Source organism: Macrosteles quadrilineatus, unplaced genomic scaffold, assembly GCF_028750875.1.
Source record: "Macrosteles quadrilineatus isolate MER2022 unplaced genomic scaffold, UCM_ALF_1.0 Scaffold_5__1_contigs__length_97177068, whole genome shotgun sequence".
NCBI classification, from domain to species: Eukaryota; Metazoa; Arthropoda; class Insecta; order Hemiptera; family Cicadellidae; genus Macrosteles; species Macrosteles quadrilineatus.
Genome location: NW_026542598.1, coordinates 47,693,621 through 47,718,601, shown reverse-complemented (window position 1 = coordinate 47,718,601; position 24,981 = coordinate 47,693,621). Strand labels below are relative to the sequence as shown.

Below are 24,981 nucleotides of genomic sequence, written 5' to 3'. Positions count from 1 at the left end.
GAGCTTTACTACTGTATCAAATAAATGTATCGGACGTTGAGAAGAATGCTGTTACTCCTAAAATTACAAATTGTAGTTTATATTAGAATATTAATACGTCTAAATTCACTTAAAGTAGCCCTGTTAAACTATATATAATAAGTTTGTTTTTGCAAGGCTATTCCAACGTACCTTTCAAAAATCTACATCAAGCAAGTTTTATCATCATATACTGCACTCAAAATGGTCGAAACAGAGTTTTTCAACCCCAGACAACGCAAATGAATTCCAAATTTAACCACTCAGCGATCACCCCCACTTAAGTTTTTCACACAGTTTACGAACCCGCCAAATTGGCGTGAATAATAATTCTATTTAGAATCATTACGGAGAGTATTAGCATACGTGAATTTATGTGCTTTTAAGTCGAACGTGGGAGTGTAAACTATAGAGGAGCAAAGCTAATCCGGCTAATGAAAATTGAACTATAACAGAGTACAAGGGCGACACAGCGACACAGGCTCGAGGTGGGTAAGCAACAAGGGATGACACTTAGCATGTAAATGTTATCAAATCAGCTCGTATTGACAGATGGAGGATATCTGAGAACTACAGGAGGGGCTAATGACGCAGAGGATCTTTGGGGAATGGGGATTACCCTTAATAGGCACTCGGGACCCCGCGATCGAGTCATAACGGTTTTATACCGAGGCTGCGATAATCTGATAGATTTTGTTTAAAGAACAGCGGGGAACCTAGGGTGACGCCCTGCGCCTGCGGTAATCCCATCCTCGAAACATACGTTCCTCCCAGGACCTATTGTTGACTTTGTTTATGTGTTTCGCCATATATCAAGCCTCCGCCTTTGTCCCGAGTGTCAATATTTGTCGCATTGTAAGGTGATTTATCTCGGAACGGATTGGATTACGAGATTGGATTACTGAAGAAGACTGTGAAGAACGTGATAAAAACTAAAAAGGAGTAACGGGTTAGCACCTGGTTAAAACAAATTTGAAATTTTTATGGTTGTCCTTTTGTATTTCCAGGAATATAAATTGTTTTAAGTAGATTATTTCGCAGAATTGTCTATCACCTATGTATGATTTCATTACTTGAATGCATAACTCACCCGTTGAAGGCATATCCGGCGAAGGCGGTGTCGTAGGGGTGATAGACGTGGTAGGGCCATGTCGCAGCACCAGCCGCTAGGTTCTCCTTCAGTTCCAGCCCAGCAGCCTGGAAATTATCTCACATTAACACATGGATCAAAAGAAATTAAATATTTCCAATATAACAGTTTAAAATATCGGAATCAAAATATTTATTGAATATTAGTTACTGTAGTGTAATAGTGTAAATGTGCAATACTGTTAGTTTCTGGAAAGGACCAACAAAGAGTTAGAGGAGAATCAATAACATAATTTGTTTGTCACTGATCAAGATTACATGATGAAGTCTAGACCAATTTAAGGACCTGATGATCAATCAGGATCAGCCTAGTCCTGTTTCGACTTCAAAATGTGCTTTGAGTTTTGCACATGTTCTAACTTCGGAAGCTTCAACAAAATATATACATCTTTCAATGAACCCCAAACGTTCCATTTAGCACCATTCTCCTGTGTTTAATCTCTACCATTTGTATTGCTAGACCGAAAGATCTCTTCAGAAGATCGAAGAATACCTGGCCAATCCTGTTTAATTCCCAGACCATTCAGTCTGAAGTATCTAAGCTACAAAGTGGATTGATGTTCTCACTGGTTAAACCAAATGCAGAGACGCAGAACCAATAGAAACGACTGTTTAGTGTTGAAGTTCCTAGAAATCGAAAGTTCGCAGGGCATTGGCTGATTCCCAGGACACGTCTGGTCGTATAAAATGTTGAGGGAAACCCGACTTGTTATTCAGCGAGCGTCGGGGAATCTCAATAGCGCTGAGGGTAATGTAGGCTTCAACAGGTTGGTACCTCTGCGTCATCCATGTTAACCATATTTAGAATACAGATATCGTCATCTGTATTTTTATTTGCTACAAGGTTCTGAGATTTGAACTATTTTTATTTTTTTCGGAATTTATTGACTTTTTGGGTGTTATTTAGATTGATGGAATTAAGGGTTAAAATAATAATATATTAAGGGAATGTAGAATAGGAGCTTAGGGGAATTAGTATTGTGTGTCAAGCTAAATTTATGGACTGGAAATAAAGAACTAATATATTCTTTGTGGCAATATCATGTACACACAGCAGCTTCTCAACAACAGCCTGTATAAAAAGTCTTCAAACACTAAACCCATTTCAAACAACTCAGGTATCATTGTCTCTTGCTCCAGTTGCAGAACCTCGCAAGGTGCTCCAAGGACGTAGCCACATCTTGTAGAAACTTTAGACAATAGCAGACAAAAAGCCGTGAATGGCGACGAGTTTTTAAACCGTGAAAACATCTTCGTCAACACGCAGACGTCGCGACATATGAAGCGACGGATAAATCATAATTGATTTTTTCGATCTTCTTCTATTTCGCAGAAGCGGTTAAAATGCAGAGTGCAATCGCAATCTGGGAATGAGTGAACCAGTTCATACCTTCACGCCGGACAACATGGCTGCCTTGTCTGCGAGTTGTATGACTTCTACTTGGACGCTATCCTCAGCTCGGGTTACTCGCCCTACAAGGATCCTCACAGGACCTGTTCTGTTCTACTAATGTCACAACATGTCCTTTGGCCGGTCCTTCCCGCAAACTGGTTCGCCGGTAATGGTGGTTCGGTGTAGACCGGCTTATTCGGCACCACCGACAAGGGATTTCGGTTTCGTACACGGTACAGGTGTATGTAAGAGTCGTGACGTCACGGCGTCCGCGTCGCGTGATCCGATGGGAAATTAGCCTAAGTCTTGGAGGAAAGAAGATTAACTGGAGATTATCTGGTTCCTTCGTGTGGGGTTTGACGCAGTTGGAAAGTTTGAATAATTACAACTGCAATTCGGTTTTTGTGGAATATGTAAAACGTGTAAGCTTATGATGCAAATACGAACCGCGAGGATTATTATTTTATTTAGCATTTGGCGTCCGAAAATACATGTTAATTTATAATAAAACCCCCTAGGTAAATATAAACCTTAATACTGTACTAGCTATTTACAGTAAAAGAAAATACATCATCATCATACATTCAGTAGAACGTGATAAATTCAATGTATAATTTCGCACGAGCTTTGACACTCGTGGAATCCAGAAAGAAAAGACAGTTATTTTAAATCAATATCATGATCGAAAGTCACTTTGCATTTTCAATAATACTTAAACAAATACAAAATTTACTTATTTGACGGTATCCTATAACGCAAAATATAAAGGTATCGTTAACGCAAAACATTGATTAAAACTGAAACCTAAAATTACCTAAAATTTCGTGATCTTAGCTATTGAAGCACCAAAATACCAAAATCCTTATGCCATGTAAAAATATTAAGCTCAACAACCACAAAATGACCTACTGATTATAATATACAGGAGTTTACTTCATATTTGTGTTATTCACAAACTGAAATCCTATATAAAAGGTATATTGCAAGACGTTGAGTACTTTGCTTGAGGTTTTACATTTTGATCTTCTAAAACAAAATAGGACCTTTGTTTCCTGGGACCTTTCAATTTGCACTCATCAATGCTGCAATGTATTTGAGAATGAAGACCCCACAATGTCACTGAGCAACAACCGCCAAGAGCTCAGAAGATGACGAGTGACTGTGGGTCACAGGGCGTGCGAACCTTCATCAACTTGGACGCCAAGAACAAACCAGAGATCCATTGACGCGAGCTGACAAAGGCAAAGTTGACAAATATGACGAGACGACATTTCCGGCGGACAAACAGGTATAATGTTGACCATCGGTTCTCAGCTGTGGACACCAGTGACAGTAATGAGTGGACCTACAGCTTCCCACGCCTGCCATGTCACGTGTCGGACACCTTCTGCGTCCCGGAGGAATTCCTTCTTTCGCTGTTGGAGAATCGGTTTTTGAAAGGTACTCGATTGGAATCCAAAACTGTGGTATTTAGAAACCTGATTAATAGTCTATGATTTTGTTTGGTAAGGTAATGATTTCATTGTGGTGTTCGAATATGTATATTATGAATGCTGTTGCAAAGTAAAGCTGGGTTTGAGACATCTACATTCAACTTTCTTTCTGTTTAAGATTTACACCACCGTGTCCAAATCCAAAGGAATGTTAAATTGCAAACTAATCCTAATCGTTACATTTAATATTTGAAGGATTATATGGCTAATAAGTTATAGTAATTTCAATACAACGGTCGGGTTATATCAGAATGAAAAAATACAACCATCAATTCAATGTCCGCTTATAATTACTGAAGGCTGAGTTAGTACTTATTCAGAAAGTAATCGTTAGCAGCAAAACCAACAACGTTTAAATAGATGTAACTTATATAAAAGTTCAAGTAAAAATCTTACTACTAGCTAATTTTTACCAAAATACTTATTTAACTAAATATTCAAACTTTATCAATGGTTTAGAATCTGTATGAATTCTTTTCAAACGCGACAGAAAAACACAACAAACAAGCTGTTTAATACACGTGTACTTAACAACCTTAAATCCGAGTTTCTATAACAATGAAATATTTTTACCGAGGGATTTTTAAAAGGGACAAACAGCGAGAGGCGCGTGTTTTACTCTTAATGAACAAGTCCAATTACCCTCTGGAGGACGGAAGCGTCTCTCGAATAAAAGATGGAAAATGCTTTTGTGGCCGGCGTTACAAAAGTCCACAAGTCCGCTGAATGGATCGGTGTGCTAATTAGGGACAGTGAGGAGACGGTGGCTGAGGAAATTTAATTATTAGCAGAGAAGTCGTTGTCTGGAGTCATTGAATGGTCACCTCAGGTCGTGTATGGTAGTCTAACGAGGCTTTTCACATTTCGATACCGACGTGAAGAAAAGGAGCCCATCCTTTCAGCCGCCACTCCATAATGGACCGTAATTAATGATCGCTAGCCTAGACCATATTGTGCTACTAATTATTAATGTACAGGCGTCATTTTTTATCCTGTCAGTGGATATCTCAATTCAGATGCGAGCTTTTGTCAAATCCCATTGTGGACTTTTCTAAAGCTCCGCCCGCTGTTCAATTAGGAGAATAGGTTCGGAAAATATTTGTGGAAAGGATTATACGGAATCGTTAGAAACGTTGTCGCTGATTTACCCGGCGCCGTTGTAAACGTGTGATTAACAGTAGGGTTTCCACTGTTATCTTTTCAATTGAAGTTTTTGGATCGGACAGACACAGATTGGACTTTATTACTCTTGTACAATGCGCTGCTGCCGGCCATTGTACGCTTCTAATTGGTTTGTGTTTAATTGTTGCATTTTCTTTTGTCCGTCCGCGTGGAGTTTATTTGGAAACGCGGATTCGTTATTTTCAATTTCACCGTGTAATCAGTGTTGCACTCATTTAATGGCGGGGGGAATCATTGGAGGTACGTCATGATGAATGATGAATGGTGCGATGCTAAAGGTCAATAGTGTCTGGACGTTTATTATATAAGGATGTTATATTTGTCAGATACCGTACAATTTTTCTAATTTTATATCAAATCTGTAATGCATTAACCATTATGAATTTATTGGTCTGACCACTATATCGTATAGGTTCAAAGTCATATGGCGCATTTGCCTTACCCTCCCTATATTCAACTCTCTCTCGCTTCCAGAAGGTTCAAAGGTCCGTTGTCTTAATCATGCACATCTTTGGTGTTCATATCTTCAACTGTCAATGGACTACAGTATTGCTCCAATTGACACGTTCGGCGATTCCCTTCGCCAAATTATAAAGTCTGGACTACAGTACGTTCATATTCTCTTGGCACATTTGCCGTCCCTCTACACCTACTCTAGCGTTCTTATTTTCATTTTTAGGGCTCTTGACTACTGTAGGTTCACAATCCATTTGCGTATGGACCTCTACAAATCGCCCTCTATTAACCATAATGATGCTCGAAGTTCGTATGTACAACTGTTTCCACATACTATAGGTTCGAATTCGCACCGTTCTACTCTCACCCATCATACACCTACTCTATTCACCCAGCATTTTATCTTCAACTCTCTCTCACCTACAGTTCGCACATTTCCTAGCCAACATATCTTGCACGACACCTATCTCTGTGTTCACATTCTCCTACCCTGGTTTAGTCATCCACTATTCATGACCCAAGACTGAAAGTCATCCGTTTCAAAGGCGAGAGGAAGACGAGGAGCGACAATGGCTTTACAACTCAAGTAGGTTAAAAATTAATGATACACGAGTAGGTCTAATGTCGTCAGGCGGATGTCAACGTATTTCCATACAATCATCTGTTCGCCTGTTATTGCTTTGAGTTGCAAATGACCGTTTCCACTCGCATGTTAAGCAATTTGTTTGTACCATGTTGTTGATTTACCATTTTACAACTAGACTCTCACAACTAAGTGTAAACTTATTTATATTACCTAGTAAGTGTTGGAGTACATAAAGCTGTTCACGTTTTAAATTACTTATGCTTTCTTTATTACCCCATATTACTTTAAATATACAACTTGCTTACTATGTATTTGCAGTGTATTTACGATTAGTCAATTTTACAGGTATGGTTATCACTTTTAATTAATTAAACAATTAGCTGTTAAATCGGTTTTATTCATGAGTTTACAAATATTACACCGAAACCCCCTTATTTAATTACAAAGAATAAATTTCACCATCATCCGCTATAGTGAGCATTATATTGATATCAATCATCTCATACCAGAAGCCACACAAATAATCTTAGCACTGCACAATCCAGAACCCAATAGTACAACTCAGACACACGCCATACACTGCGTATACAGTATTCCCTCCAAAAAATGACCTCGTCCAAATTTCCCCCGCCAAAACCAGTATGTAGAACGAAGGTGACGCAAGGAATTAGCTAATGAACCTGGATTGCTATCAGTGGAGGCATGCAAATGCAAACAGTCGAAAAGAGGTTGAACTCGTCTTAATTAACACATGACGAAGAACCGTGATGGATTATGACGAGTTATCAGACTGAAACTGAAGCTGTTCTTGTGATATCGATGGAAGTGTCAATCAAAAGAATCATTGACTTGTTGGTTTGTCTTTCTGGGAAATCTTACAAAAGTCCTCTGTTCCAGAATGTTTTACGGTTTGGAAGAAATATTGACGTCGGATGTCACATTTGGTGATTGGTTCGATCAAAAGAGCTGTGTCATAGCATAGATAGACGAATGTCAGTTTGATGTTGGCTTATTTAATTTGAACTGCAGTGTTATCGTAGTTATTAGAATTTTATTTATTACATGACAGGTAGTTAGTAATTTGTGTTCTTTTCGAGTCGTGTACATTCTTTCATCTTATCCAGCTAAAAAAAAAATATGTTTCTAAAACACCTTTGGGCGAAAAAATAGTAATCTATCACCTCAAATTTATCGTCAGCGTGATAGAAATAGACCTACATTGCATATGCTCAACTATGCCAACATTAAGTTCATTCTACATTAACATATCTGGGCAGGGGAGTGTTTTATGCTCATCCGAAGGTCGCTGGTTCAATCTTGGGTCAATTCTGGACCCAGCTACTGTTTTTCTTTACAGATTAAAATTCTATCTAAAAATAGTATACAGGGTGATCAACTCAAGGAGGCCACCATTAGGATATCGGAAACGGTAAGAATTAGAGAAAACTTTAAATGGGGGACCTTCCTTTTTTTTTTTTTTGCAGTTAAAAATATGATTTTACATCATGTAGCTCCTAAATACGATTTACATCATGTAGCTCCTAAAATAGTAGGTTTATAGCGAAAATGTAAGTCAAATAAGTCTTAAAATTGCATCCTCATTTCATAAAGACCATAAAATACACAGTTTTCCACTTTTCAAGTTTGCCGCCATTTTGGAAAATGGCCGCCATTTTTAAAATAATAGAATTAATATTTTTAAAGAATTTTATGGTCTTTTTGGAATGAGGATGCAATTTTAAGACTTATTTGACTTATTACTCTTCGCATTTTCGCTATAAACCTACTTTTTACGAGCTACATGATGTAAAATGTACACCGGAAGTCATTTTTCCATAGGCTGTAACTCCTAAACGAGTGGGTTTATCGAAAAAATTTCAAGAATAAAAAAGTTTTTAAATTGCATGTTCTATCCGAAAACATGATAAAATATAGGGTGTTCCGTAAGAAATTTCAAAGTTGGCCGCCATTTTGGAAAATGGCGGCTGAATTTCGAACAAATAAAATCATATTTTTAACTGCAAAAAAAATAAAGGAAGGTCCCCCATTTAAAGTTTTCTCTAATTCTTACCGTTTCCGATATCCTAATGGTGGCCTCCTTGAGTTGATCACCCTGTATATGGGTTAGTAATATGAAACTTAAGAAAACGCTAACCACATTAAATGCTAAAAAACAAATGAGTCATTGTTTTCATGTTAAACTTCTTTAGAACAATGTTCGAAAATATATTCATATAAAATGAAAGCAGATGCCAACTGTTAATTTTATAATCAGAGTAACCAAACCCGATGTGTATTCTTCATAAAAAACTTAACTTTAGTTAAAAACATGTGTAGCAATTAAAACAACTGATAAATGAAATATTGAATATATACAACCTAGAATTCTAAAAAAGACGGCTTTGACGTATTTTGCAGCAAATTAATTGCCGTTTACATAAATTATATCCATTCTAAAAATTACGTAAGATAGAATAAATATTAAATTTAAATTAAATAACAAACGCTATTTCTTTTTATTGTTAAAAATATTTGAGATTATTTTATATAACAATCGAAAATCTGTGATAGAATAGAATCTTTGAAATATTCTTACCGCGGAGGTGAAGAAGGGCGACTGTTCAGCTCCCAGAGCGGGGAAGTATGCGGCCATACCCTCGGGGTAGGGCGGCCCGTAGCTGAGGGTAGGCAGTGCAGGGGCTCCGCCGAGTCTGGGGTAGAGGAGGTCGTATTGGCAGGAGCACACGGTCTGACCTGTCAGAGGATGCAGCAGAGGTCGTCCGGTGTCACAGCAGCGAGGCGGGGGAGAGGACACTGCAGGAGGCGGTGAAGCGGACCGAGGAGGAGTCGTGGTAGGCGCGCTAGTCTGTAACAAACAGAAGGGGTTAGAATATACACTGTAGAGGTGAACAGAACAGATATAAATGTGAGTAGATGGACACGTGGGACTAGCTGTATTGGGAGAGGAGGAGAAAGTATTGGTTCAAGTCGATTGCCAGTGTATCGGATAGTATCCTAGGGGCTATGTACAGTACAAATGGGAGGCAAAGTACACCAGTACAAATGATAGTACTTTAGATGATTCCTGTTGCTATAGGTCAAATAAATGACCTCTGTATACCGAAATTAAATTCTCATATGGACCAGCTGCATAGAAAAGCAAGTAGTCGAAAGAGGAAATCATAGTGAACTCCAAACTATCAATCTATTTTCTTCCTTAGATTATAGCACTTTGATTGTTTGTATTACATAAAGGATGCAATTCCTTAAAACGAGATGTATTAGTTTGGCTTGGTAAACAAGTCTGCGAAATCAACAGAAATCGGACATTATCATCAGCGCACTCGGTCGGTAGGTTATTAATACGTCTATTTATATTGTAAAACTTGTAGATTTAACTAAGCAATCAGCTGTCTATTTATATCAATATTTTAAGGTTGACGCCTGCAAAATGTTCGCAATCTCAAAAACTTTGACGTGAGAGATTGTTGGTGGAGAGCCTAGACTCGGAGGACTTCAAACTGGAATCGTACTAAGCATCTGACATGTATTCGTGATCTCGGATACTTTGGTACAAATACACGTATATTATAGTCAAGACTTTCTTCAAGCGGTTTCCAAAAACGCGACCCGTTTCACTGCGGTTTTTAAATGGAAACAATCGTTTCCTGGCGACTCTCGGGTTACACGACCACAGCAATAGGAAACCTGTAGTGATGTCGACATCGCGGTTACGACTGTCCGTGTCGTCCGGTCTATCCGACTAATTGTCCGGCTCAACTGTTCGATTTGTCCGGAAAGCCGGACGAATGTCAATTAACAGGTTTCAGCGGCGAAAGTCCGCAGTGCTCTAAACGGGGGCCATTAGAGCGGAGCGAGTTGTGATGGCGACGGCTTTTTACAGGAGTTGCTTTATGCGAAACTCCTCTTTACAAGGTGGGATTAGTGTGAGACTAAGGGGAGTTTCGCTTGGTTCGAGAGGTGTATAACATACTTTACTACAAACCTACATTACTAATTTAGCTAACAAATAATGATTCCATCTAACAGGTTAACTTTTGTAACAGACCGTTCCCTGACAGAAAAAGAAAAAAGTTCTTATGTCGTAGAAAAACACAAACGCGTCTAAAGGGTGGAATTGTCCGTCATGCGGGTCATGCGGTGGTGATATAGCAGACGGATCACCGCTAGGACATTACTCAACTTATATTGACTGACTACGCCACCGCGACTGCAGCCTATATATATTGTATATCGACCAACTGTTGAGGCCTGGGCTGCGACCTGCACCGACCACAACACACGGTTTAAATTGGGGTGTATTTCACGTTAATTGGGTTTTTTGTGGGCTCGCAGACGCGTTATTGAAAAATACTGGGATTTGAACGGTTTCAATTAGTTTAATGCGTTATTAACCGAATGGAATATGTTGGAATTGTTAGGGGAGTAAGTGAACTTATGTATATTTGGTGGGTTTGTAGTTTAATGAGCCATTTGTAAATTTTTTTAATTTTTCATACTGTGTTTGTAGTAATGTAAATTTCACTCTGCGGTTTAAAGTTTTCAACAGTTTAAAGGACGATTTGATAATATTTATATGTGTATAGGTTCAATTTCAATTCATCCCATCGGCAAATGTTGCCACAAGTGATTTTACTTCACTGGTCTTTACTAGGGTTTGGGCCGTTTTTTTACCAAACTCAAAAACACATAATGACCTGAAAATACATAAAATTACATGATAAACCTTCAACATGTAATATTAAATTATGATAATACGGTAACATCAATTAGTTGTCCTATAATTATTCGTATCCGTTTAGTAACTTATCGAAGATTTTCACCTGATACTTGTTTTTGTTCTCTCTTTTGCTCAAAAAACGCTTTCTGAGAATCGAACCTGAAGACATGCCTTGTACGAGTGTAAGCCACAGCCAGTTGTAAATGCCGAACACCGACCAAACCTTGTTCTTGAGCAACTTTCTTTAATTGTCTTGTAAAGCGAGTACAATGAAAGTCGTTATTGTTAACATCGGTTTACAAGTTGAAGAGAACACGTTGTTATTTCACTGAGAAGCGAACATAAAGCGAAGTGATCTTCAATATTTAAACTTACTTGTCCAAGTGTACCTCTTTGATTCGCTTCTTCAACATTCAAATGTTCGTGTTTTCTTGTAGCTCTTTGTTTTGGTAACATCTTCTAAAGTAGATTTTTGCACAGTTGGTTTTAAAATGGATCCTTTGTTTTAGTATGTTCTTTTTGTAAGTCGTGTCTTCTGAAATTTTAGTTAATGTTCAAAGCTACACAGGTCATCACACACCATTCTACACTCATCCTTCACTCATATTTGGGTTAAATTACGCACCTAGGTGGTATCCCCATCTTAATGATTGGTAATTGATAGTTGATAATTGAAGTGAAAATGCATGATTTTCTGTCTTAAAAGCATTAAAATTCGTATTACATTCGTTTTCAAATTACTAGGAAATCTATAATCACATATTAAAGTTAACGCATTGTCTACTATTTAATCTGTGCTATAATGTGTCATTGGAATACATTATATCAGGCATAAATATTCAAACAAACCCCCTCATTTCACTTGATTTATTGAACTTTTAGTATATATTATAATATCTGTGAGAAAATTCTGGAATAGAGGATCTCTACAGATTACATTCATATTACAACACTTACAATTAAAGTGGCTCTGTCGAAGTTGAAATCGGTCCTAAAGAGCTACAAACAGGCTGATTCTTAATTACTAATTTCACAAGTCATTTTCAAACAAAAATCTAGTGATTTTAACATCTTTGAGGATGAATTTGCACCAGCTCTCATTGGATCATTTCGTGTGATCCACTATTTATAGTAAACTATTAATGACAATTATAATGGATAATGCCTCTTTTGATTCTGTCCGATTATTGATGTGTTACTTCCAGATAAGATTTTTTAAGAGTTTTAAATCACTGTAAATGGTTTCACGTTTGTGTAGTGTGGCGTATTTCCATAACACTTTACGAATTCAGTTCTAATATTATAATAATAATATTATTATAATGTTATAATATTATTTTTTTTACTGTTAACGGGTTTAAGTAAGTATGAATGGCTACTTTCTACACAGATTGACAATTGTCTTGACAAAATGTGTTCTAGCAAGTGTCCGGAACCTAAATACACGCGGATTAGAAAGCTATTTAAAATTCCATATTCATAGGTATTTGCACCAAATTACAGCCACACCTGGTCTAGTCTTTAACATGTTCGTGCCACCGGGCTTCTCTGTAGGGTTAGACGCGGATAACTTAACATTCTTCGCATTATCAGCTTTATATAGAAGTTGCGGTCTTATTTGGCATCTTGACAAACCCATTGCATTCATTTGAATGTTAATGGGTTCGACAAGAAGTTCTAACGGGGTTGTCACATTATTACCACCTGGGTTGGTGGTGTAGTAGTGGTAATTTGATTTAATTAAATTTTAGGCCAATTAGATACTTCAGTAATTAGTAACTGAGTTGAATTTAAAAAAATCACGTAGTTGAGTGTTGATTAGTTTTGGTAAATATTGTATATGAGGAATGAAACATTTAGTTCATAAATGCATCAATGAATTTAAATAAAATATTTTATATTTTTAACTCAAGTAACAATTATTCTTCTGCTTAGTATTACGCCGGAAATGTATGAATCCGGCGTAAACAAGATAAAAGTTAAAACATAGCAAAAATAAGTCTAGACAACTATTTGAGAAAAAACAGTGACAATTACCAAAAAGATTAACTGTGATAAATAAAAATACAAAATTATTTATGATAAAATTGCGTAATCAATTATTTAAAATAAATAATCACAACAAGACGTAAAAGCGTTATTACAAGCTAAAACATTGACTCCAATAGTTTATTACGGTTTTACCATAAACAGCAGTTGCGTATTTCTCGGGGTTTCTTCATCATCGATAAACCTTCACAGTTAAACATTTGTAGCTAATATTTTAGATCTGCTTGTAGCTAATATTTTAGCTTTTTTATTTTGTAGCTAATATTTTAGAATGAGCAACAGTCAATATTAGAGTTTTGGGGCTAGTTTGGCATATTTAAAAACATCCAGGATAAATGCCATCATCAACGAGCTGAAGTAGACAAATTTATAAATTAGCTGTAAAAGAAAAAAATGTAAACGCTAGATCAGCGTTGAATGCTCTCTCACAGAGTTTGTTAAAATTCGTCCCCTCCCTTAATTTCCGACACTAAGATAGTGGGTGTGACATAAAAGGTGTCACAGCTGACAAAAAGTTTGACTTTCCGATTGGTGACATAAAAATAAAATTGTCATTAACACACTTTTGCCTAATCCAGCTACGTTCGAATCTATTAATTGGCTACAAATTTAATATTTGGATTCCTTATATATATATATATATAAACGTTTAGCGCTATTCCTGTGCTGCGACCTACCGTGTACATTTTGCTAACTTCACACTCGTCCAGTGTTTTTCTGCGGTTTTTCTCAATGAAATGCCCGTTCTGGGAAGCGGCGCGGCGCTGCGATGGTAGATATCCGCTATCACATCCATTACGACCGTGTGGGTGAGATGCGACGTGTCGTGTCGTGTCGTTGCGTGTTGCGTGTGCACGGACACGTCGACACGGCGAGTAGCGAGCTTGTGTGTCCCCGGCTCGTGTATACTCCCACAGTCTCGTGTACACACTGCTTGTACCCAGCATCTGCTAATTATAAGGCTGTACACTCCGTCGCATCGGATGTTTACATACCATGTATATGGTTTTGCACAATGCGGGGTTTATTCAATTACAATACTTTGCCATATTTCGACTTGGTTTTGTTCACTTGGTCGGTGATTTGTTCACGATGGACTAACTTGCACATGGACTGTCACAATTGGTGGGGTTTTTCACTTGAAAATTTATTTGTAAAACTCAAGATGTGTTTGTTTGCACTTTGTTTTATGGAATTCTACACGATTTCGAACACATTCCTGATTCGACATGCAATTTTGCGCATATTTTGCCTGCTTCAACAAGGCTGCAGGCTATTTATAGGCTCGCACATAGTCAATTTGCAAACTTACGAACCAATAACTAACTTACATAATTGACTGAGCACTTCCAAAATAACATACGCATTATATTATACTCAAAATTCTGTTTCAAACTTATATGTTCACTTAGTCTTGATTTTCATAGTTAATGGTTTGGGCAAAGCTCGACACCACCAAACACCTCATTGACTCTCTGACGTGTCAAGTCTTCATTCAACAGCCTAGGAGTCCTCTTATGTATGTTTACAAGTTCTACGACCTAAATGCGTAAACATTAACCCGCCCCTTGACCGATTGTGTTAATTAAGGCGTCGTTGAGCTGTAGAGAGCGGAGAGCGGAGAGCGGTCAGTACTCGGTATCGGTCGTCACATCGTCGGCCGCCGGAAGTTTTTAATTCGTTGCGATACAACAATCGCTGATACCGATCTGTGACGTTAATACGACTATTTTATTTATGGCTTGTTGGTTGAGTGTAGAGGCTTGTTAGCACAAGGTAATTATTGCTATGGTTTATCACGGCATCTCTATGTCATTTTGGCCTCCATACTTCTTCCTTTCCTCGCCCTTGTTGGCACGCCCTGTAATTTCTGCTTCGAGATACAACTGTGAGAGGTTATGTTTCGGGAGTATTTTGTAGGATGTATTAATTTTAAAAAGACGGTTCAAGTAGGGTATAAGTCTTGGTAGAATTGTTTCAATGTATTTACAAGTTTTAAGATAGTTTAAGGTAGATTAGTTAAAAGGACGTCGTTATGTAGTCGTGTGTCATTTGCCTTAATCTACAACTAGAAGATTCTCGCCAAAGCCCAGATTGGAAATATAAAGTGAATGTGTGTTTCGTCTTCACGTGCGCGAATGTGGACTAAATATTTGTCTTTTAAGTACAGATTGTACAATTGAGCACTTTATTCTTTGACTATAACTAGAAGACAAGCGATAGTTTTAAACTTTCTATTTTCCTATATGATCTAAAGTTTTTGAAATAACAAATAGTAAATAGAATTAATCCGCAGCAGAATCAATGCTTTAAAAAAAACACGCTAAACGGCTAAACTCTCAAAGAAAATGTTGCAAGAGGTGAGAATCGCTAGCTTGGCGTTTTGAACTTCAGTGCGAGAAGGACGGGTAGGACCCTGCAATATCCACACATTAAGGTGTATGGAACTTTCCCATCAAAGCGTTTTAAAATTGTTTATAGTACAACCTTTCAGAGGAGTAGATACTAGAAACACTTTAAAAAATTGTAAATACTCGTCACAAGATATTTAATGGTAGCAACTCTAACCACCCTTGAGTTTCAACATGAAAGCCCACCTGGAAGGGTCTTGTGAAAAGCCACACACGAAGCAGGCACAGTTCGATGCAGACTTTGAAGAGTAATTAAATTGTATTAGCTCCGCGAGATAAACTGATCCTGATCATTTAGCCGGGTTGACCTGACGCTTCTGATTTAATTATAAATGCTAAAGAAGTTCGTGACGTGATTAAATTTTGCTTGACAGATCCTCGGCGAGACGGGATTAACGAAGGTGTTGTTGGATTACTGAACACGGGCTGAGTGATTATAATTGACTGGGGCTCACGCTGGGGAAATTACTTCTGTGTAGATTTACACGGCGGGAAAAACGTGTGAAATTATTATTTTTGTGATGGATTTGCATTAATTGGTTAAACAGCATCATTTGGAAAGTAGATAGTCTTCATGGACCATACGTTGCCAGCTTTTTACCAGAGGATACACAGGGAATTACTTCATTGTTTATTTACACGACGAGAATATGTGTCAAGAGTTCATTTTCACGAGTAGGTGAAATTGGCCAAACAGTACTTTGGGAACTGAACTAGAAGTTCTTATGGGTCAGGCAGATAATCGCGGAGGACATTAGTTAGAATCGGCAAAAAGTGACTGGTTATGTTTGATATGTGACTATTTTATAACTGTAACCTAACCTGTGGAATACTTAAGTTTCAAGTACAACCCTGTCTTAAAAACCGGACGAAGCCAATGGTTGGCAAATCAAAAGATCGTCTGCATCTCTACCATTAGTTAAAATAATAACCAATTCTAGAGCGATGTTAGATTTCGAAAACCTTTACCATTACTATTACATATTATAACTAGTCCTAATATCCCTGGTAGTTTTGACAAGGCTTGGAAGTATTCAAATTTGATTACTTATATGGTTACAAAATATTTCTTTACTGGGCTTATTTCAACTTGCACAAGAAAATTTTAAACTTAAGAATAGTTTCCACTTGATTCTCGGTTGCTCAACCGTGCAGGTGAGAAGAGTGGCTGAGGAAATGGGAGAAAGACAACTAATCCTAGTTTTCCTGATAGTTTTGACAAGTATGGGAAGTTTCGCATCACCGTTGTATGAAGACACCTGACTTGACAACCTGGAAGTGTACAGGCTGCGTGATAGATATCATCTAATTGGGCGACACTCCTCGCGGAATTGTATAATTATTTGTTTCCAGGACTCGCTCGGTTGCTTTAATCTAACGTAATATGCGTTATTAAATGCCAGAAGACTTGTAGATCCTTAACTGGCGGGTTTTGACGAGCTCTGGTGTATAATTATACAAAGGGTATTTGTTGAGCTACATGAAAGAAATGTTTGGCCAATAAAAAGGTATCATTTAGACGAAGGTGAACAAGACATGACACGAATCGGTTGGAGGCGTTAGGAACAAAAGAGTAGAAGAAACAACGGAGGAAGTTGTTCGAAAAAATGTTGATTCGTTGTTTAGTTTAGTTGCATGGCTTTCGTTCGAGATGATTCGATGTTTGTGAAATTTTAAAAAGAGTTTGCTTCAAATGATGATCAGAAATCTAGGCCTATTGGTATTTCTCGTACCATTTTGCTAAAGCAGCTTGTCGTTGTTTGTTGTAAAGCTTGACTTTATAAAAAAAGTTAAAGCTTACTTTGTATTTTGAAAGTCTTAAACCCAAGCTGATAGATTTTTACCTAGAGCTATTAAAACTGTTTCCATTAACAATAAAATTAAACTAAAATTATAAGATGATTTACACGAACAAAAGTAAAATGTTGACACAAAACTAGTAAATTTGATTATGTCCAATAGAGTTAAACTAAATATCTAAAAATTTACAAAGGTGTCTTTATAAACATTCTAAGATATAAGTTACTAATTAATCTAGTAGCCACTATGAGCTATGTGTAGTTAGTGCTATATGTCCATAGCAAAATAAGTAAACTTTTGACAATATTACTTCGAGAATTTACGAGATTTGTCTTCACCAAACATTAAAACGTTTAATGTACCATCCTGCGTACAAACTTAACTTCCTAAGCCGGTTGTTAACATACAAACCGATTGTTTTGACTACACCAATGACCTGTAAGATGAAGTTGGACCTGTAGAGTGCGGAGGGCGGGGGAGGGACGGGGTGTTGAGCTACATGTTCAACACCATGTAATCGTCGTTAGTGTTGTTAACACTGATGCGGCCGACCAACTGTTTCATATTTCTTTCACCACTCTCGCCAACTTTGGCTAACACGTCTGATTGCAAAGTTGAACCCTTCACTCGCCTTAATACCCTTCCGCCATCAAACCTTTTTAGCGCTTAGAGAGATGAGAATCCTTTCGGTTTTTCACCAGATTTTTAAATAAAGATGTTCTCGTCGGGAAAATTAGGTTCTTTTTAAGTACGCTTTTTAGTATAAACTGATCATGATGTGTGTTTTACTCAACTTGTGTCCGTTTTTCTTGCCATGAAGTTTGGAATTTCCATACCAATGGTACAACGATACCACCAATTTGAGCAGAAGGGAAGAGTGTTCATTCGAAGACTAGCTTATACGATTGCAATATGCATTTATCTGCTAACACTCAGCCTATTGACAATGCGTCACCCGATTTCACAACTGCAAATAACATCGATAATTCAAATGGAAACCGACAATAGGAGTGAATTAACCACGGTAATTGCTTGTTTAATCATCCTTATCGACCGATAGAAACAATGTCGCGTTCTTTTATCGTATCACTCGTGTCAAAATGGCGGCAGCACTTAGCTCAAGAGGCGATTAAAAATCGCAAATCAAAGAATGCCGCTTATCGGAGCCGCGTTGCGCAAAGAGAAAATGAAACACATGTTTGGAAGATCCACTTGAAAAATGTGACGCAAGCGGCGCTAATCATCTGAGATCAGCGGACAAGCCAATCCGTTTAGCTGTGATAAGATTGCACATTAGGTCCACGTGTGCCGTCTTATCACAGATGCTATCTGCTGACCGTTGCGGATCAGCTGGTGACGGCGGCTGAAGCGGCTGATAGCTGTGATATGCTTCAGCAGATTGTCATCCATGGTTGGCGATTTGCATTCTCAAAGGAGTGCTTCCATCACAGCGGCGCGGGACTCCGATTGTACAGGAATCGCATGTAGTGGAGATGTACTGCAAAATTGAGTGCGAAATCTCAAGTCACAGCCTTTACTTGGTGAGTAACACGATGAAATCCTCCTCTCCTTATAGTAGAAGGATTTACTGTAAGGCCTGGACGGATTGCTATATAGATCAACATTTGGGATAAGTTAATTGTTAGTGTTTGTCACAAGTGAGGTTGGTTTTGATCTTTTGTAGTTTTTGATTATTCTTGTGATTGAACCGAACTCAGGACATTCCAATAATTAGCATAGACGACCTTAGAGAAAACGTATCTTGTGATTTCCCTTTTTAAAGTTTTTAGACAAATCATCTTTGTCTTTGCCTCATCAGTCAGGTACAAACCATAAAAGTGTACTGTACTTTTTATTCCGGAGTGGGCTCTTCCATTTAAATGATTTATGTTTCGTCAACCGTAGATGTCATTGGAAGGACAACTAACATCACAGTCTATCAATTCTCTGGAGTAAGCATTCTCAACAGTTCTCATGGATTATCTACTAATGAGCCTCTTTATCTCCGAAACACTCAATTAAAACATTTATCTTCTTATCGCACTAAACCGTGGCTCGAAGAACAAAGTCCGACAACATTCTTTTAATTAGCTGTGTTCACATTGGGAGATGAGAAGACTGGGCCAGCCGGAAATCTCATAATGAAGAATGCTAGCAGGTGTAGTACTTTCTACCAACCGTGTGAATCCTGTACAGAAACGTGTTGTAAATTGTTAACAGCCTGTTAAACACATAACCGCTTTTAACCCCGGCCCTAAACTTTTTACTATCTTTCTAGAACGATCCTCCCCTCCCGGTTCAGAAGCGTCGAACGTACCTATATTTCCACGATTGTTACGGTGTCTTAAAGTCTGTTAAGTGTTGAGGCTTTAACCAGATGTTTGTGCTTGTAAAACCCCATAACTCGGATGTTGATAGCAAACAAAATCACCGCTCGGAAAAACTGCCGCAGTAAAGTCGGCAATCCGACTAAGTGGATTATAAAGGGAAATGTAATACTAAATGTTGTCAACTTTTATATTTATCGTTCTCGGATGTTTATGTAGGTGCTTTAAATGATTATTGGTTGTTTTATAATCTATTAACGCTACAACACACTACATTTGGATGGAGTTCCAAAAATACTTTATACAACATTCTTCACCACATAAATTTTCAGGTTGGAAGGTAACAATCTCAATTCTTCTCTGCTGTGAATTCCATTTTCGCCGTTGAACGTTCCTCTTAACCCGACTTCAGTCTTAATCCGAGAAGCGATCAGTTGAACAATAAAGTCACGAGGACGTTGAATAATGTACTAGGCCTGAGGAACGATCCCGCGGACAATCGAACTATGAACAGTCAAGCTCCACCGATCAAAGCGTTGAGCGTGGCGAAATCGCTCGTTAAACACAGCGAGATGCCCGGTGAATCTGTGATGACCGCCCGTGATGAATAACACACGAGTGGACGACGAGAGGTTGTAATCGTGCCTAATCTGTCTTTGGCCGAGGCCCAATGCGGTCATAAACATGCGTAGACGGAGGAGGAAGTGGTAATGTCTGGCCGGAAGGAAGAGGTCCGAGCTGTGATCGGGTCGGATGTGAATCACCAGGTGATGTTTAGTATGCGGACCTCCTCGCTGTGCGACATGCGGTGTCGGCGACGTATCGGCGGGCGATGTGATTGAATGGCCTCATTGCTGAAATAAGCTTCTTGTAGTTGGTGTTAGGAAGGAACACGCCCTAGCATTGAAGCTTGGATTTGCTATCATGGATTCCTTACTTAAAAGATCTACCAGGTAGGACCGAGTTACCACATTCCTTAAGGCACGAAGAAATGAGACTAACAACTGGCTATACCTCAGGAGGTATCTCAAGGCTACAGGACAATAGAAAGATGTCTTACTGAATTAAGAACAGAATGTTCCCTATTTTCACTTAATGTCTCGGATATGCCAAACTCGCAGTTACTGTAACAATATGGAAAAGAAATGCAAACCATCATATGGCAGCATCATTCGACAATCGAAGTTGATAACTGAGTTACTACATTCCTTATGACACGACTTAAAGATTTCACAAGCGTCGAATCCTTGATGACATCTACAATGAGGTACTCATCTTCGGATTTGACGATACATCCATTTCTGCTATTCCAATGGACTTGCCAGGTAGTTCGCAGCTTTGGAACTAGAGACCTCTTCATCGTATTGAGATATTCCAAACATTTCCTGGATAAAATGTGATATCCAAATGCATCGAAAACTCGACAAAATTTTGAAGCTAGATTTCACAAACGCCAGCTTCCCCAAAAGACTTTTTGGTAGCATCAAAGAAGATAGCGGGAAATATATCCACCTCTTTTTTCTGTGCATACATTGGAAGAACTTCATCTGTAAATCCAGTGATGAGTTTTCAAGCCTTTAGATTTTTCCGTGCTCGTATAATCGCTTCTCCAACAGACTTGACAGGGGATACTGGTGCTGGAACCTCTGAATCACACGGAGAATTACCAAGCGTCCAGGATGAAATGTCATATCCATATGCATCGAGACCGCAAGAAAATACGAGATCGGAACATTTTCTCGGGAACTCACGCAATAAATCGGCCAGTGACTGCGACAACAATGTTCTTGGATTTGAATTATCCTTGCCATAACTCGGAGGAACATCGTCTCGTGGGCAGAACAAGTCCCGCTGACTGACGCGACACAACATTATAACTAATTGCTCAGACTCGTGGCCAGTTTTAATTATGGCCTTGTACTAACAGTAGGGCGCATTACCATACGGAGGTTTATTGCTTCCGATTAAATCTTCAGAGCGACACAAATTTCTGATTTGAATTCATCCCGGGGTGTCGAGTGTCGAATGTTTCGGGTGTTGAAACACATTCGAATTGACTTGTGTGCTTCTGGGATAATTGGTGTTTATGTACGGCTCCTGGTTGTGTTGAATATTTTGTCGATACTTGGGTTGACGTGTATTTCAACTGGCTTGGTTATTACTCCAAACAGATAAGTATCTTTTCAAACTGTATGGTATTAGTAACTGTAAGTAAAATTATGGATACTGTGACAAGACGATACAAACTGTAAACAGCACACAATGTAACAGATTTTCTAATTTTAACCATTCAAAGTACTACTTCAACCTACTTTCAATCCGCACTACAGATTCTTGGAGACGGCAAGATCAAATGGACTTTTCCTAGCATAAACGCATTGTGACGCAGCGGTGACTCCAAAACCGGGCAGGAAGCAGATTCTTGGCGGCTGTAACAGTTAGAAATTGGCTGGACAACTTCGCTTACCTTACTTGAGAGGAAGTGATCGAGCCGCGAAACGCGCATCTTTCGAATAACTCGAGAGAATAGGCTAAAAAGCTGCAGTGCAATGAATGAATGCACATTAAGATAGTGAGTTCTCGGAACCGCGTTGTCGCTGAGCAGATTCTTGCACGGGTTGTGTGATAGTGTCTGTTGCAATAATGACAACGATGGTTACTGTGTCCAACGCAAGTTTCTATTTGTCAAATGGTTTCGCAATTAGCCATTTAAAGATTAAGATGTCAATATTTTTTCATCATTTCCACGTTGGTTGGCCACTCTGCGCAAGTGTCTAAGAATTTGTTAAATGTGTAATTTAACATTTACAGATTTAAAATGCTTCTCGGTGGTTCCACGTGTTTTTTTTGTGGTTTTTATTTCATTTCCAAGTTGGTTGGAAAGTAGGCTACCCACTGTGATCATTTACTCGCTATGACTATTTGTTCAACACGTTGTACTTGTACTTGTACTGTGGTGGGACACAGAGGTGGCGGGACGCGGAGATAGCGGGAGGAACAAATAGTCATAGCGAGGGTTACCTCCCGCTATCTCCGCGTCCCGCCACCTCCGTGTCCCGCCACCTCCGAATTTCAGAGTGCCCCCTATAATCCTCGGTTACTACCTTCGTTAAGACTTTCCGACCTAACCTAACCTAACCCACGGGTTAAATTTTCATTAAATCTTCCAGCCACGGGGCTTCGCAGCCGTGGATGCAATGACAGCTACCAACGCATTCAGTGACGGGATTATAAGGGTCACTCAAGAATTTGGAGGTGGCGGGACAGATTTGGGTTCGGAGGTGGCGGAACGCGGAGATAGCGGGAGCACACGGTTGTGCTTTACCTTGTACCAAACAAATATTCTCGGTAGTTCCACATTTTTCTGTTGATTCAAAATTTTTATTTTTAGTCGGTTGACAAAACCGAGTTTTTGGTATTAGGTAAAAATTAGGCATAATATCAATTAATTATGCCAGCACAGTTAAATTCAGTAATATGCGTTCCATAGGAGCGAATAGGTTGCTGATTTAGTTTAAATTTGTTAAATTTCTTGAGTAGGAACGAAATATTTTAATATTCAAAATAATGTACAGAATTTTCGTCAGACTTTAAAATAATAAATTGTATTACAGTATAATAGGTCGACAAATACTGTACTCCGCTTTTAGGTTAGACCATTAGAGAGCAGATTCATACCTTTTGATACACAATATTTTTTGTAGGTTGATGAAGATTGATTTTAAAACCATTTGTGTTATTGTTCAAACATTACATTCGCAAAGTTGAAAATGAACATATAATATTTATGTAGGCTTATTTTCATTACCAAGAAATAATAATTTTAAAATATCTGTCAACGCACATTTTAGCTTTTACATCAATCATCAAGCTACTATTTATATCTTTTCAGTAGAATCCTAACGTTGAAATTTTGTTTATTCACATAAATTTTTATTCAATAATTTATTTTTTGTTAAAGTGTTTGAATAAGTATTTCGATTTTGTTTGTATTTGACTCTATTCGTTTTAAATACTTGTTGATTACACAAATACATTCGATGACGCCATGTCCCTGATGAAATAAGGTGGTTATAGTGCGATAGATAGTGCTGTGCTATTTTAAATCCATTGATTTCGCAAGAAATTAGTCAAGTCTACTTTCGCCTAGTAGTTATATTACAAATAATTGTGCAATCACTTTGTTTAGTTTTATACGTTTGCCATTATCAAAGAAGGTAAGAAGGTTGGTTTCTACCACTGAATGCATATGCAGTTCATGTTATTTATGTATTATTTGGGGACAATCGTTTCGTGTGGATTTTGTTTTGGTGTTGAATAAAAAGAATAAAACACTCTTTAAACTAAACTATAGCAATGAATTTGAATTTGACTCGTATTTAAGGTTGATTATATGCTTCACAGAATCGAAGGTTTGAAAACCAATAAACAAGTTGAAATTTATTTTCGTGATTCACTGAAAAACGTCATTCGCTCGTCGCTAGTTTTTACATATTTATCGTTCGTTATTATTCGCTTTGCTTAGGCCTACTAAACAAAACAAACATGCTACGCTAAATTTAAAAACTTCTGTACATTTAAGCACAATCGACACATTTTATATCCAATGAAACAACTTAACAAAAATCTATGGACAAAATACATCCGACAATACTGGCGTCAGGCTTGCCAACCTGAAACAAAAACACGAAATTTCCCTAACGCAACCGGCGAACACGGCGCCACAAAGAGACGATCAATTTAATTGCGTCGACAGAATGCGGGCCGAGGTGTCAAATCACCCGGGGTTTTTTACTTTTTCCCGCCGTTTTTGAGCCCCGGCTCAGCGCCGGCGCGTCCCGCTCGAGACAATTTACGACGTGCTGGACTCTAAATACATATATTAATCGGGTCTCACCTTTGGATGCAGAGAAAAACGAACAAGTCGTTATCAACGGTATCTAACCTTCGGATCACTTGTATGGTTGGTTCTGTGTTTTATTGGTACTGTGGTTCGTTCTACGTTTGTTTGGCTAGGGGTACTATTGGTTGTGTGTTTACTTAAGTGTGCAAGTATGCGTACCTCGCAGTATTTTGGCATGGCTAGTTTAAAATAACCCGGTTACTTTGGGGTTTTATTTTTTTATTATTATAGATTTATTGTTTGCTCATTCAGTGTTCAGTGTTCAAAGACAATACTTCACAGTATAGTTCGTCTTAAGTAGTAGGCCTAATCTTCTTTTGCAAATAAATTTAAATAAGTGAACCACGATATATTAATGACGAAAGTTATTACTTTTCTAACTGGTCATTGGTGTAACATAAGTGTAACATGTATTTTCATATAGAAAAAAAAATATATGTGTATGTCAAACTTTGAAATAAATGCACAGTAGG

The 24,981-nt window shown here is 38.2% G+C and overlaps 1 protein-coding gene across 1 annotated transcript in view; it reads right to left on the bottom strand.

Annotated features, from left to right (window-relative positions):
- The window catches only part of LOC128995915 (homeobox protein caupolican-like), a 61,330-nt gene that overhangs the window by 27,737 nt on the left and 8,612 nt on the right, over positions 1–24,981 (bottom strand). Inside the window, exons 2-3 of the mRNA XM_054420963.1 lie at positions 8,874–9,143; positions 1,109–1,215 (exon numbers count right to left, since the gene is read on the bottom strand). Coding sequence (XP_054276938.1) covers positions 1,109–1,215; positions 8,874–9,143 — 377 coding nt within the window. The remainder of the gene's footprint in view (positions 1–1,108; positions 1,216–8,873; positions 9,144–24,981) is intronic.